This window comes from Chaetodon auriga, chromosome 8 (assembly GCF_051107435.1).
Source record: "Chaetodon auriga isolate fChaAug3 chromosome 8, fChaAug3.hap1, whole genome shotgun sequence".
NCBI lineage: Eukaryota > Metazoa > Chordata > Actinopteri > Chaetodontiformes > Chaetodontidae > Chaetodon > Chaetodon auriga.
In genome coordinates this window covers 7280428-7293964 of record NC_135081.1, presented here as the reverse complement: position 1 = coordinate 7293964, position 13537 = coordinate 7280428, and the positions used below count along the sequence as shown (strand labels likewise).

The 13537-nt window shown below is 43.3% G+C and overlaps 1 protein-coding gene across 20 annotated transcripts in view; it reads right to left on the bottom strand.

Moving 5' to 3' along the window:
• rims2a (regulating synaptic membrane exocytosis 2a) overlaps positions 1-13537 on the bottom strand; it is a 135088-nt gene that overhangs the window by 108413 nt on the left and 13138 nt on the right. For 14 of the 20 annotated variants that reach the window (XM_076736991.1, XM_076736964.1, XM_076736967.1 and 11 more), the window contains exons 3-5: positions 5881-5913; positions 4918-5004; positions 297-507 (exon numbers count right to left, since the gene is read on the bottom strand). In XM_076736991.1, the coding sequence (XP_076593106.1) occupies positions 297-507; positions 4918-5004; positions 5881-5913 (331 nt within the window). The remainder of the gene's footprint in view (positions 1-296; positions 508-4917; positions 5005-5880; positions 5914-13537) is intronic. The other 6 variants (XM_076736970.1, XM_076736982.1, XM_076736973.1 and 3 more) reach the window with 1 other exon arrangement.

The following is a 13537-nucleotide window of genomic DNA, read 5'->3' as shown; positions in this document are numbered from 1 at the left end:
TGGTGATATAGAACAACTGTAAGTTACAGTAAAACGTGAATAGCAAATCAACAGCTGTGAATCACATGTGTGGACAGAATTTGAACGCAGGCATGAAGAGAGTCTCTGGAGTAGATGCTGATAATCTGAAAAACATTAGTTGCCATTAGAGACACTGTTGGCCGAGTTCCCAGATTATGATTTCCCTGCAATGTTTCATAACCTTGGATTTCAAATAGTAGCCTGAGGGTGGGACATCTGCATGTGTATGTGTGTCCTTATAAATACAGAGTACCTAACATGCAAGCCAGTGTTACCTTATTTGACCGCAGAGACACTCGTCCTCCGCACCGAGCACAGAATTTCGTTTGGCAATATGAACAGAGGTGGCCACAGCCATCGGCAAACTTGGTTTTGTGGCATATCCCGCAGGTCGGGGCTTCGCTCTTCTGGTCCTGAGTCGGCTTAGTCTCCTCTCCCATCTTCTTAACCTGGTCCTTATACGACTCAAACTGCTGGTGCAACTTCCTGCAGGGCAATAGGAAGAACAGAGGTGAGGAAAAGACAGGAAAAGTTTGATGACCTAAAAAATAAAAAAGAAGGCTTGTGTTTGATTTATTGATTTATTCCATGTTTATTTGTAAAGGGACAAGCATACAGCGTGAAGCAATGCCACACACCACAGCACTTAGAGCCTTATGGGCCTTTAAAATACACATTTTCCAGAATAACACTGACCGAACAACATGGTGCATAACGTTATTTTATCCAGAAAGTGCTGTTTTACTTTAAATGACAGGATGAGACAACTGCACACAAACTCATATAATGTCGGATTTTTGACAAATTGATTTTTATTTTTCTGTTGGATCTTTGTGCACCAGAATTGTCCTTATTGCCACCAGCCTGACCTGTGTTCAGTCCTTGTCTCGTGAACACGCTGGCACAATAAGCTCCTACCGTCGACAGACTAACTGATATATCCTCAGACGTGGGCAGTGTGTGAGGTTATGAAAGGAAAAGCAGACACCATGACCTCAGAAGCTTCAAAGCTGAGCTCCTCCTTTGATACCGCACCTCTCTCAAAACAGGGGGTGTGCGTATCAAATTTGCTTTGCAAGTTTAAGAACATCACTTAATTCCACTTTCTCAGGTTCCCCTGCGTTTAATGAATCATTTGCACCTGTGTTTCTATATCAGGACAGTCGTAAGGTGAGACACCCCAGAGCCATACAGATAATGATATTGTCAGCACACACAAGTATTATCTCTCTGTTGCATTAATTTCAGGAATTCCTAGGTGGTCAAACGGTAGAGCCCATCCTTTATGCATCTGTCAGTGCAGTGTCTACTGTGTTTCTGTTTGCGTCCTATAGATGGCACCTGATCTTGTATAGTAGATCCTTAACTCTGAACAAGTCCTGAGAGGCCACTGAAAAAAACTGCATGGACTCTTCGCATGCATTTTGTATGACACATGTCAATTGAGCGTCTCCTTGGAAACTAAACACTGGGCTGACTTCATAATATGGCGATTAGAATTGGTTTCGCCCCACATATCCCCTGCAACATTCATTAGCACTTGTGAATTATTGAGCAGCGCTATCCTTTTACCACATACAGCTCTGTGTTTGAGATAAACGTGCTTCCTTTACCCACAACCAGACCTTTAGAGCCCAAATGCAACGGCCACTCACCACCTGAAGACTGCATGTGCGTGTGTGCTTGTGTTACAGAGTCTTTGTGCCATCTAAACATTAGACAGAGTGCCACTGGCGTGCCCCTCGTTGTACCCACTGAGGGATTAAAGGGCTAATTGTGTCACAGCCTTTGTGTGTTTACCAAGCAGAGATTAGTATGTAGCCTTGTTTAACAGATCCCACCGAATCTCATTTACTGACAGAGGGCCTGATAACAGAGTGATGAAGACTGTGATACAAGAGGTAAAGCCACTGTCTCAGAGGATCAAGGAAATAAGACTGCAAACAATCATGTTTTATTCTCACTTAATCTCCCCTCACACTCAAATGTTTACAGGGACATGCGCTCGATCCTGCGTCACCACGTGGACGAGGGGCCACTGCTCTATTGACAGACAAGTTCACTGAGAAGAGCTGTTTAAGATAACCAGTGATTACTTTTCCCTTCGTTTGTATGAAGTCCCTTCTTCTAATTCTCACAGGGAGCTAAATAGAGGTGATAAAGAACATTTAATAAAAGCCATTTTTACTGGTGAGAGTTCAACAAGTTTGACCGCAGTCTGCAGTAAATGTGTTTATTCTAAGCCGCACACGGAAACCGATATCCAGGAGCAAGAACCAACAGTTTAAGTAGAGAGTAAAGAGACAGAGGATTTAGACACAACAAATGAGTTACCATGTAATGCATAAACAAGAAAACAAAGAATAAATGTGGTGCAAGAATAGACTGAAGTGGCAGCAGGCAGCTGGTAGACTGTGCCCATTCCAGAGGGGTTTACTTATTCGGTCAAACACGGTCAAATGTAGGTGACACTGCTGACGAGTAATCATACGCTGTTCATTGTCCCATCCCATGCTAGCGTATCGGAGCTCTCTTACCTCTGGGCCGCACCAGAGCAGCTACACACAGCCGGTAACCTGAGCCTCCCTCTTGGACACATGACAGACCCAGCATATCAAGAGCGAGGGTGAACTACAAGCTCTCTACAAGCTTCTGGACTCTAGTTCTGCTACAAACTGAGCTCATTTTGAACCATCATTTTAACGCACCATGTTGGCACTGAAAGCGTGGACATGAGTGTATTAACTGGCTTGCACAAGTGTTAATAGCATCCATTAAAAGATGTTAGCACCTTCCTCAAATTCCTCCATTCTGAAATTGAAAATGATGGAATTCAGGTTGTGTTTCTGTTTTAATCAGTCATTTTATACCCTGTGACAAATTATAAGTCCATTATTCATCTTCCTCTCTGCTCTGGTTTGGTTTCCACAAACTGTTAGCTTAGCTTGCTAGCTGCTTACTGTTTGCCCAAGCTAGTTGCTAGTTTTGTCTAGCTGCCCTTTCACATCACTGATAGCCATATACAATTAGTACTTTGGGACAAATTTGCTATGAACACTGGGTAAATGATGGCTAAATTCTGTTCACTCCAGCATGTGTCTTCTGCTGTGGCCTCTCACAACCCTTTGCCTTCCTTCGACAACCTTTCATAGGGCACACGTTGTGTTAAAGCGGAGCACAGGTGTAGCTAATAACATTAAGGATGCCTCAGTTACACTAAAGTACCATAACAGTTAGCTATCATGCACAACACTGGGGCTCTGGAAGTAGCCAAACTGAATGGGATGCAGCCCTTGGGCCTTTTACACAGCAGACATGGAAAAGCTGGAAAAGGTCAGGTGTAATTAATAACACTGATAATGGTTAAATTACACTTAGGTGTGCATGTTCCAAAAGCCCTGGTGTTGGTCATGCTGGCTCCTCCATGGCACACTGGGACATTTAATGGGACAGAGCCACCGTCAGTGTAGTGGATTACACTTTCCCTTCCATGACAAATCAAAATGTCTGCTCTGAAAAAACTCTAAATCACTCCCTTGTTTACTTATTCACTATTCCGTACATCGTAAACACCCAATAGCTTACAGTGATATGCAGATTTTGGACACTATATGGTATATTGCATAGATTTTACACTAAGAATTTGGATACTCATATAAAATGGTGGAAAGAAACAGTGCACAAAGTCATGAATGGAAAGTGATACAGCTCAATTCCTCAAAATCTTCTTATTAGCTGACTAATTCACTCTGTATTCTGGGAAACTTGCTTAAAACTATACAAGAGGACTGACAGAGCTACAGTTTCAAGCTACTCACTGCCATTCGCTCCAGCAGAAATACTAATAAACGGATGCTATGTAAGCTATAACTAAATGAATTTTAAGATTACATGGAGTTTCCAACAACTCCTTCCCCTGTACTCTCCAGCATATTGTTAGTAAACCACAAATTACAAGCTAGGTTCTCCTCTTCTTCAGTCAGTTGTCTGCAGTTACTATTGTCTGCTCCAGTTGAAAGACTGGTTGTTGTTCTGAGGTTGCTTGGGATGTGATTGTTTCTATTTTGGCTTAAAATTCATCAGTATTTATATTGTTCCTTTTTTTAAAAAAAAAAAAAAACAACAGACTAGACACTTAAAACTGGTTTAACTCTTTAGACCAGTCTATCATACAGCAACCTGGGAGTTAACTGCAGTCACCTGCTGTCCAAGGTGTAAATAGGTACCTGAGTGGACTGTATGAGAATAAACAGAACTCTGAGCGCTGAGTAGAACAAGATATGTAGATAAATCTTAATGAATAACCTGAACCACCCAACTCTAACCATATCGCATTATTTAGGTCCAGCTTAGTTGGTCATGTGGTTAGTTTGGCGGCACTAGCAGCTGTGGAGGAGACAGGCTGTTGTAGCTCCATATGACTCTTTGTCCCCATTAAGGTAAATTGATTTGAAATATAATTAATTGAAACAAAAAGCATTAATGAAATGGTTTTATTTAACAAAACAATGTACTCGTGGGTGTTTTAATCACAGATCAAATAATGAGAGTTAAGAAGTATTGTAGTATATAACACAAGGTAACAAACTCTATTTTATGCCATTTTCTCATCGCATTAAATGCATTGCATTTCCTCTTGAGTTTAGTATATTGGTGCTGGTAGCACGTCACAAAGCATTACCATTATGTCACTGTCACAAGTCGAATGCAGCGTGGCACACCACTCCCACACCACCACTTCTCTCCTTGTACGCTTCAACAAGCACACTGAGAAACTGTGTAACGTTATCTAATATCCACTAGGGTCAAACATACTGTGCGTCCAGCTGCTGGGTCACCACTGTATGTTTGTGCCTGCTGGGAGGAGATCAAAAAGGGGTCTGTACTATTACTTACGCGTCTGGCTCTGGCTCCTTGTCATTTTGGGACTTTTGCTGGGGCTGAAGGACGTTATTTACCAGCTCAGTGATCCCACTAAACCACCTGTTCAAATAAGCAAAGTGTGACTGGAACATCACAGTGAGTCATCATGGGAGAAAACAATCTGTCCTGAAAGCGGTTTTTAGGAGGCAGGTCAGATTCTAAGAAGTTAACAGTAGCAGGGACATTCACTACAACCAGCGCAGAGAGAGAAGAAGGCCGGGACACGGGCAGAGCGGCGATTAGTGGAACACTGACAACCAGACACAGTGTCAGAAATACAGAGAGGAAGATAGAAGAAGAAAGAAGGATGATACAGACAGGCGAATAGTCGAGGGAAGGATAGAAGAAGCAGGAAAGCTCTACAGCCAATGGAAATGAGAGCTGCATCAAACGCTGAGCTGAGGGTAACTGGAGTGTCATTTATTCCAGCCTGGTGGTGCAGTGGGGGTCAGGTTATCAGACTGGGTGGATCTACAGGTGGATTTAGTCAAAATGCAGCTACAGTACAGTGGAGCAGGGTTGGTGCATCTAGTCCACATTTGTGATTGAATTACAAGTCTGCACAAGCCAATCAGAGTGCAGATGACACACTGGATGAGAATGGGCAGCCAGTGAGAGACCAGGGACAAGGGGAAAGGGTTCTGGGGCCTGGCTATAACAAAGCTGATAGAAAGGGAAAGCCGTTGTCATTGATGTCATGGAAGTCGTCTGATTAGCGTCCAGCGCAGAACTGAACAATCTGGGCAACACTTCTCCTTCAGAGTTTCTAAAAAATAAAAGGCCACTCTGCATTCACAGCGGCTTTCCATGACATTAGCGACATTTCTTTCATTTTCCTCCCAGACAAAGAGGAGAAAGCCACATGAAGCACACAGCACCGACTGACAGGAAGAAGTGTCAAAGCCTTGAGCACTCTGGGTAATGCAGTTTACTTACTGTGCCGGCTGAGGCTTTGGTTCTTCTTTGATCCTAAAACATAAAAAAATAAAAAAAGGTGTGCACAGCTCAGTGCATACAGAACACAAAGGGATGAGGAAAACAAGCTAAAAGACACAAAGTACTGACACAACTGATAGCACTGAAAATGTGTATGACATAAATAATACTTCAACTATAATATGAATAATATTCAGGATATTATAGATGAACATGGCAGTGGTGATGAGGTAGACAACATGAAAAAAATTAACATTCATCATGACTTTAAAGATGACATAAAACAAGAGACTGACTTAAACTTAAACTTAAAAATGGCCGCTTCATGTGAGTAACACCCTCTATCATGGTGTATGGACGAGCATGACGAGCGTCTTATTCAGCACTAAGAGTTCAAGAAATTCAGAATGAACAGGGGTCTCTGTCAGCATGAGCCTTCCAGCTCCATGAAATAATAACCACGCACAAGTTCAGAGTCACCAGCAAGAAGAGCAATCCAGCTGAGTGACATTTGAGCGCTGCCTTGAATTGCACACGGAGCTGAAGGTGAGGATGGAAGCAGTGGCTCGTTTTGTGTAAAGTTCAACTAAGCCGAGCAACACATGCATGATTAGACCCATTATGACTGACGTCATGGTTAGCTGAACAGCTAACTGCAGCACAGCCCATGTAAACATCACTTCACTCTGATCATATCTTGATTTGATTCACGAATAGAAGCAGTTTAATGCCAAGGCGGCACAACCAGTACTCAAACACACACACACACACACACACACACACACACACACACACACACACACACACACACACAGCAACCACCACATGACTGTCTAGCATCTGTATACCATCTAACACTGAGGCGGCCAGTTCAGCCACTCTCTCCTGGTTTAGGTGCAGATGTCACCATCAGCAGAACTGAGACCAGTTGCTGCCAAGAATCACACGTCACAACTTCACACACTTCATCGCCACTTATGTAAAGAACATTGTCAGTGTTATACAGCTGTGTGAAATGGAATGTGTTAATTGGATTTTGTCTGATTGCAGCTGAAACGCTGAGCGATGTGACACCTTAGATTCTTATATTTGTTAGCTCATATCAACACCAGCACTCAGGTTTAGTATGAGGGCTGCAGCTAATGAACATTTTCATTAAAAAATGCACATCACAATTTCCCAGGGCCCAATGTCCACATCACATATCGCTAGTTTTGTCCTGGTAACCGTCCAAAACCCACAGTTATTCAAATTATGATATAAAACACAGAGAAGCAGCAAAGTGTCACATCTCAGAAGCAGCTTTCAGGTCATGTGACACTGAAACTCTCCATTAAAGACAGTTAAAGCTCCTCAAAGCAGAGTTACTATACAAACTACAGCTAATAGTTTTCTGATATTGAAGAATTCATTAACAAAATCTATTGGAAAACGAAGAAAATGTCCACTAAAAACTACATTCCATCAAGCAAAAATCCAATACTTGTAATTGTACACTAAGTGGACGCCGATTGAAACTCCCAAACAAATACTGAGGCTAAAACAATTCTCATGCAGGGCCTCAGAATACACCGAAGCCTCCCAACAGAGGTAAAGCACACCAGAGTGAGAAATCTGTCAGTCTGATCTGCGTCAGATGGGTGAGAGAACACACAAGAGAAGATATAGTCCTGTGTACCCATCAGTCTCGCCGCTCTGTTTTCCGATGAGCCAGTCCATATTTATCCCCTCGCTGTGTTCTCCCGATGACCTGCAGCGCCGTTCTTTATTGATCCCATCAGCCCCGTCTCTGTGGTCGCATTACAAGCCTCATATTTATCTGATCGAGCCTGCCTGCCTGCCTGCCTGCCTGCCTGCCTGCCTGGACGGCTGCCGGACAGAGTGTGTGCGTGAGTATCCGTCTATGCATCCAGTGTGCGTGTGCCCATATCCATGTGTGTACTGTACTCGTGTGCATATGTGAGTGTGAGCGCACAGTGTATTATTTGACATGGGGCAGTAAAATGAGTGAGTGTAAAATGTCACAAGTGACGTATTCAGTAACCTGGCTGCTGAGGAGGACTGCAGGGCAGACACAGTCTCCTTTTTCCAGCTCTTTAACCTGCACTCTGCTTCCCATCAACCCCCCCAGCACACAGGAAAAAAAAAGAAACAAGCACTGGTACAAAGTTAGGAAAAGCTTCGTGCACAGCATCTCCATGTTTCAATGTAGGATTCTCTCTTTTCTGTGTCACAGTGGCAGTTTGGAGTCTTAATCAGCCACATGCTGCTGGTATTTTTAGTCTCTGTTGTTATTTTGCTCTGTATTTGGGTTTTAACCCTCTCTGCCTCACTGGCTTTGCATAGGGAAGCAGCCAGGCTTGACAATGACTGATGCGACACTGCTCTCTAGTGGACAGATGTGCTGCATAAACTTGGAAGATTTCTGGAGTTCCATGAAGATTTTAAGGCCATTTTTGATCCTGTTTCTGTGCTGCTGTCACGTCTTTTGGAAATTACGTGACAGAAAATAGAAGAAGGGAGTTAAAGGAAATGAAACAGTGAAACTGAACTGCAGCCTTTTGTTCTTTCAGTAAAGGAGGGAGGATATAGCATGTGGTTATGTAGACAAAGTAAAGCCAATCAATCAATTAGTCAACTGACAGAAAATAAATCTGCAACTATTTGTGGTAATTGATTAATTATTAGAGTCTCTTTTCAAGCAAAAATGCCAAACATGCGCTGCTCACAGTTTCTTAAGTGTGGATGTTTTCTGGTTTTTGTTTGTTTGTGACTTTAGTATCTTTAGACTTTGGACTTCTGGTTGGACAACATCAACAATTTCTCACTTTGGGCTCTGGGAAATTGTAATTGTAATATTTCCAAAACTTTCTGACATTTCATAAACAGTGACTCATCCATTTTTTTTATTATTATTATTTATTTTTTTAAATTATCAGCAAGGACAAATATCTCCAGGTGCCGACGCAAGAAAGGAATCCTTGAAGTAACCACGTGTGAAAACAGGTTTAAATGTCACAGTCTGTTTTTCTTAGTCTTCATCGTCAGTTTGTTATTATACCCATTTTAGCACAACAGCAGCTGAAACAATAAGCAGAAAGCTTTCCATAGCTGCCTGCCACCACATGGATCTATCTTCAAAAAAGTCTCATTTGTACAGGAGGTGATGCATGCACCAGTAACACCAGTAACCCCACTGTGGTGAAGGAAACTAACAAACAACACTATAGACAAACATCAGTAACAAGCAATCATTGCTGTCCATGATCTGGACTGTCCTCGACGAGTCACACTGCTGAGCACCAAAGATGTCTGCAAAATCAAAAATCCACTTGAAGCTCATGCATTGGCCCTTTAAGAAATGACTTGAAAGACAACACTGATTTTTTTTTTCCCCCCCTGGGAAATGCCAAAATCCATGGCTCTCTGGTTGAGGATTTTGTTCAACTCAGACAGGAGTGAGATCCTTAGTAGAGCTGGATTGATGCAGCTCCTTCTGTACAGACAGCAGGATAATTCACAGCAGGCTGTCACGAGGACCTGAAAACTTTAGTAAGATCCCAGAGATTTAATTAATCTGAGGAGGAGAGGAGAGGAGAGGAGAGGAGAGGAGAGGAGAGGAGAGGAGCCTACCTCCCTCTAAACTGTGCACTCTCTATATCTCTTTCACCATAAACTACTGCTTTGCCGCAGTTGTGTTAAGACAAATACACTGATGTGACAGCTATACAACAATCCCTGAATCATCACATTCCCCCACACCCGCGACAATGTTGGCAACATGTCACGTCCACCACAGCAGGTCCAGCAATAGCTAATGTGCATCTAACAACTTGTGATGGGCAGCAGAAACAGACGCCCGCCCACTCCATTGAACGAGATGCCAAGTAAAGGCCTGGCACGGAGGACGCAGTCGTTCATTGATATTGTAGTCAAAACATTTGGGCACTGACTGTAAAATCAACTGACAAATTACAGAAGAAACATTTGGAAACATTTTATCACCCGAGCCTGAAGGTCCCCTCAGCTCGACAGTGTGTTTTAGCATCTCTCGGCTCATTGTTTTGGTCTTCATCACCTATTGGCTCCACTGACATGAAAACATGGCTTACACCACACATCTCTGCTAGCTAGCTAAATGAACTCTTAGGTCATGATACTTCATTCATCTTTATGATAGTTATCCAGTTAACTATTAGCAGAAAAAGATATTTAGATGCCAGGTAGCAGCTACAGATTTTTTCTTATGTAATCTGCTGTATCAACATCAAATCAATGTCAAAAATAACAGGAAAAGGAATTTCCATCAGTTTGTTGGCTGTAGATCAACAGTAACTATCTTCTGTCCATTTGAGACACTAACAGCAGCCCCACACACAGTATTCTCTGTCACACTGTACTGAGCTTCCACACATGCCACCCAAGGCATAATTACTTTGCAATTACACCACCCTCCCCTGCCCTAAGTGTGCCGGGCAAGCCCAGCCAGTCACTCTGAGGTCTCTCTCTGTCTTTCTAATCCTGTCTTTGAACAAACTGCTGCTCAGGACCTTTCTGTTTCCTACTCCAACGTCGGCCGGATGTTGTTGGAACAGCTAAGAACAGTAGGGATGTGGTGAGATGTACAGCGGTGGTGCACTCCTCTGGGAAAAGTGTGGCTTTTCACATATTACCATGAGCCGAGGGAAAAAAAACAAGTCTCAACATGGCTTCCAACTCAGCAGCTAAACAATATTTTAAATACCTCTACAGAGCCCTGGTACACTGTGACGAAGGTGTCTGCGCTCTGTGTCTACATCCATAGGCATCTGTGCATTCATTTGCTGTGGATTCTTTGCAGAACTTCCTAGCAGAGCGTACGTCAGACTGACTGGACAGCACTTCCCAGCAGAGATGGTACAATGAAATGCAACATATGCCTCCGGAAATGATTTTAGTGTAGCACATTGGCATCCCACAATGCTTGGCAGTTTAAACAGATCATGAGATGCAGCCTCGTCTTGGCATCAACACTTAAGTAGAAAATCTGTAATAGAGGATCTCATGGCTAAGCAGTGACCCTGCAGGCCCTCCGAGTCCACTACAGACGGAGTGATAATTGGATCATAAGGGAGTAATCTGGCTCAGTGGGTAAATACCAACTACATACATCATTAACACCATCCCAGCCGGTCAGTACTGCCAGGAGATGAGGTTAATGTCTGTCAGAGCTCATTCAGAGGCGAGTGACCTACAGGGGAATGTCTCACTGGAGACTCTGGCGCTGCTAAATTCTGTTCTTGCCTTGGTTTTAACAGCATGAGACAAATTGCATGTTGGTACAGTATAGTATGATGTTCGTGCACACAGTGTGATGATGTGTTTCATGAGGAAGAGTCATGAAAACGGGCCACACCTTAGCCACATTTCTGGGTGGGTCACTTGGTTTTAACTAGAAAAACAAAAGTTTCCTAACAGAAAATGTTACATATGATAATAGTACAACGCAGGCAATGCAGGTGATTTTAAATGACTGCAATGGTTAAACGTTGCTAATGAGACCCAGCATTCAGCAGGAAGTCACGTGTATAAATGCCTAAATGGCCCAGCAACAGACTATTTACAGGTGTTTAAGCACACCAGAGACCAGCAGAGGTATAATATTATGTACACAACTTTAAACGCAGGTGTAAAAAAGGTTATTAATGGTCATGGGAAGAGGAGAGATGGGTGAACATGTGTAGTATTTCAGTAATTTGCTTGTCTCTACATCTCCAGGTCCTGTTTGGGATTGAATTCATGTCTTTTGTTCTGATTTTTCAAGTGACCAAGTGGACAAGTATGTTATGTGCAGGTTATTCATGGCAGAACAAAACCAAACCAAAGAAAACTCCACTAAAATGTAGTGTATACAGCCTGTAATGGAGCCAATATTTATTATATACTTGTAAAGAAACGTCCAAAATGTGGGAGCAACACTGAAAAAGCAGATGTTGGATAGTTAACAGGAAGAAAAATGTAATTACTGTAAAATCGAGCAGAAACTCCAACCACATTATACAAATGTGTTACTGTACTCCACCCAACCAGATAAGGAAAATCAACATGCGCAGTGTTTGACTGTGTCAGCATTATTCCTGCAGAATATAAGAAAACAGAAATCTCCCACTGTACCACCTTTACTGTACATTCCCTGCAAATCTTGGAGAAAAGGAGAGTGTGCGCTAAAAATAGCAGCTCATTTAAAGACAGACGATTAGGTCTTGAGACACCTGTTCATTCTACCTCTCCAGTAAATGCCAGAAGAAGTGCTACTTAACACTTTCTCTCCACCTCAGAGAGGATTAGGGGCAGGGGATAGAGCGCTGATAACTTCCTCTGGCACGGGGCGCTGGCACAGCGCAATAGGCAGGGCAGGGGGGACGGCGAGAGGGCAAGCGCCTCGGTGTGGAGGGGTTGGCCAGCTACCACAGCTGGGCCTTAGAAAGCACAGATAGGATTGAATCCGCGGGGCACACTCATCAGAATAGGCAATCTAACAGCGCACAAGCCAGACCTCCTGACCAAGGACTAATATTCAGATTGTCAAACAAGAGTTGGCAACAGCAGATTTTCTGAGCAACGGGGAAGTGGCTAATCTGCTGCCAAATATAACTAAAATCCATCTGTTTCCTTAGATTACCTGCCAGGATTCAATTGAGCTGCTCCATATCTCCCCTCCTGAGAGATTTCCAAGTGGCAAAGAGTCAGCTAATCACCCAGCAGCCCACACATTCACAAGTGTATTTCCATGCAAGGCTTGCAGGAAACATATGCACAATATTCATTCTAATACAGAGAGTTTCTTGCACAGTGGAAGCATGTCGACTATATGAGCAACATTTAGTCAGAGGCAGTGATACACCACATTTGTGTTATTGCACATATGTGCTTGTTTGCTTTGGTAATGGTGTGTGTACGGACATGTCTCTCTCTGTATGCGAATGCTCGGTTGCTTCTCCTGTCAGCCCACTTTATTCACCCTGACACAGATACATTTTATTCTGGCTGTGCTCAGCACTTTCTTGGCAGCTGACATTGTCCCATGCTAACGTCACAACTCCTCCCATACACGGCTCAACAGCTCCACTGGGAATAATGCAGAAACTCAGCCCCAACACCACCACGGCTAGGTCACCGCCCTCTGAGTTAGCCCAATCTCCAGCTCCAACGGCCAGACAGAGATGGCAGAATGCAGCTCAGTGTCCTCCTCTAACCCTTTACTACACACACGGTGAAGCATCAAACCTCGAGCACCAATTCTGTCCACTCTCACTATTGCCATGTTATTTCCAGTCGCACAGTCAGCAAAAGCCTAGCCTCTCCTCATGGTCTCTTTGGTGAGGGAATATCTTGTAACTGGAGCATCTCAGGTTTCATCTTGGGGAAAAAAAAAAAAAAAAAAAAGGTGCATCAGCCAAAAAAAATTCAATCGTAGAATTAGTGATGATCACACTCTCAGCTCTCTGCTGCTCAACTCAACTCAACTCCCATCAGTGTCATCCTCAAACACGCACAAAAACCTCTCTATGATGTTGTTGTTCCCTGGCTGGGAAGCAGTAGGTGGGCTGTACTGAAACTGCAGTCAGCTGTCTGTGTCTCACTCTGGGCTATAATAATAGCCCGGCCATGGCTAACA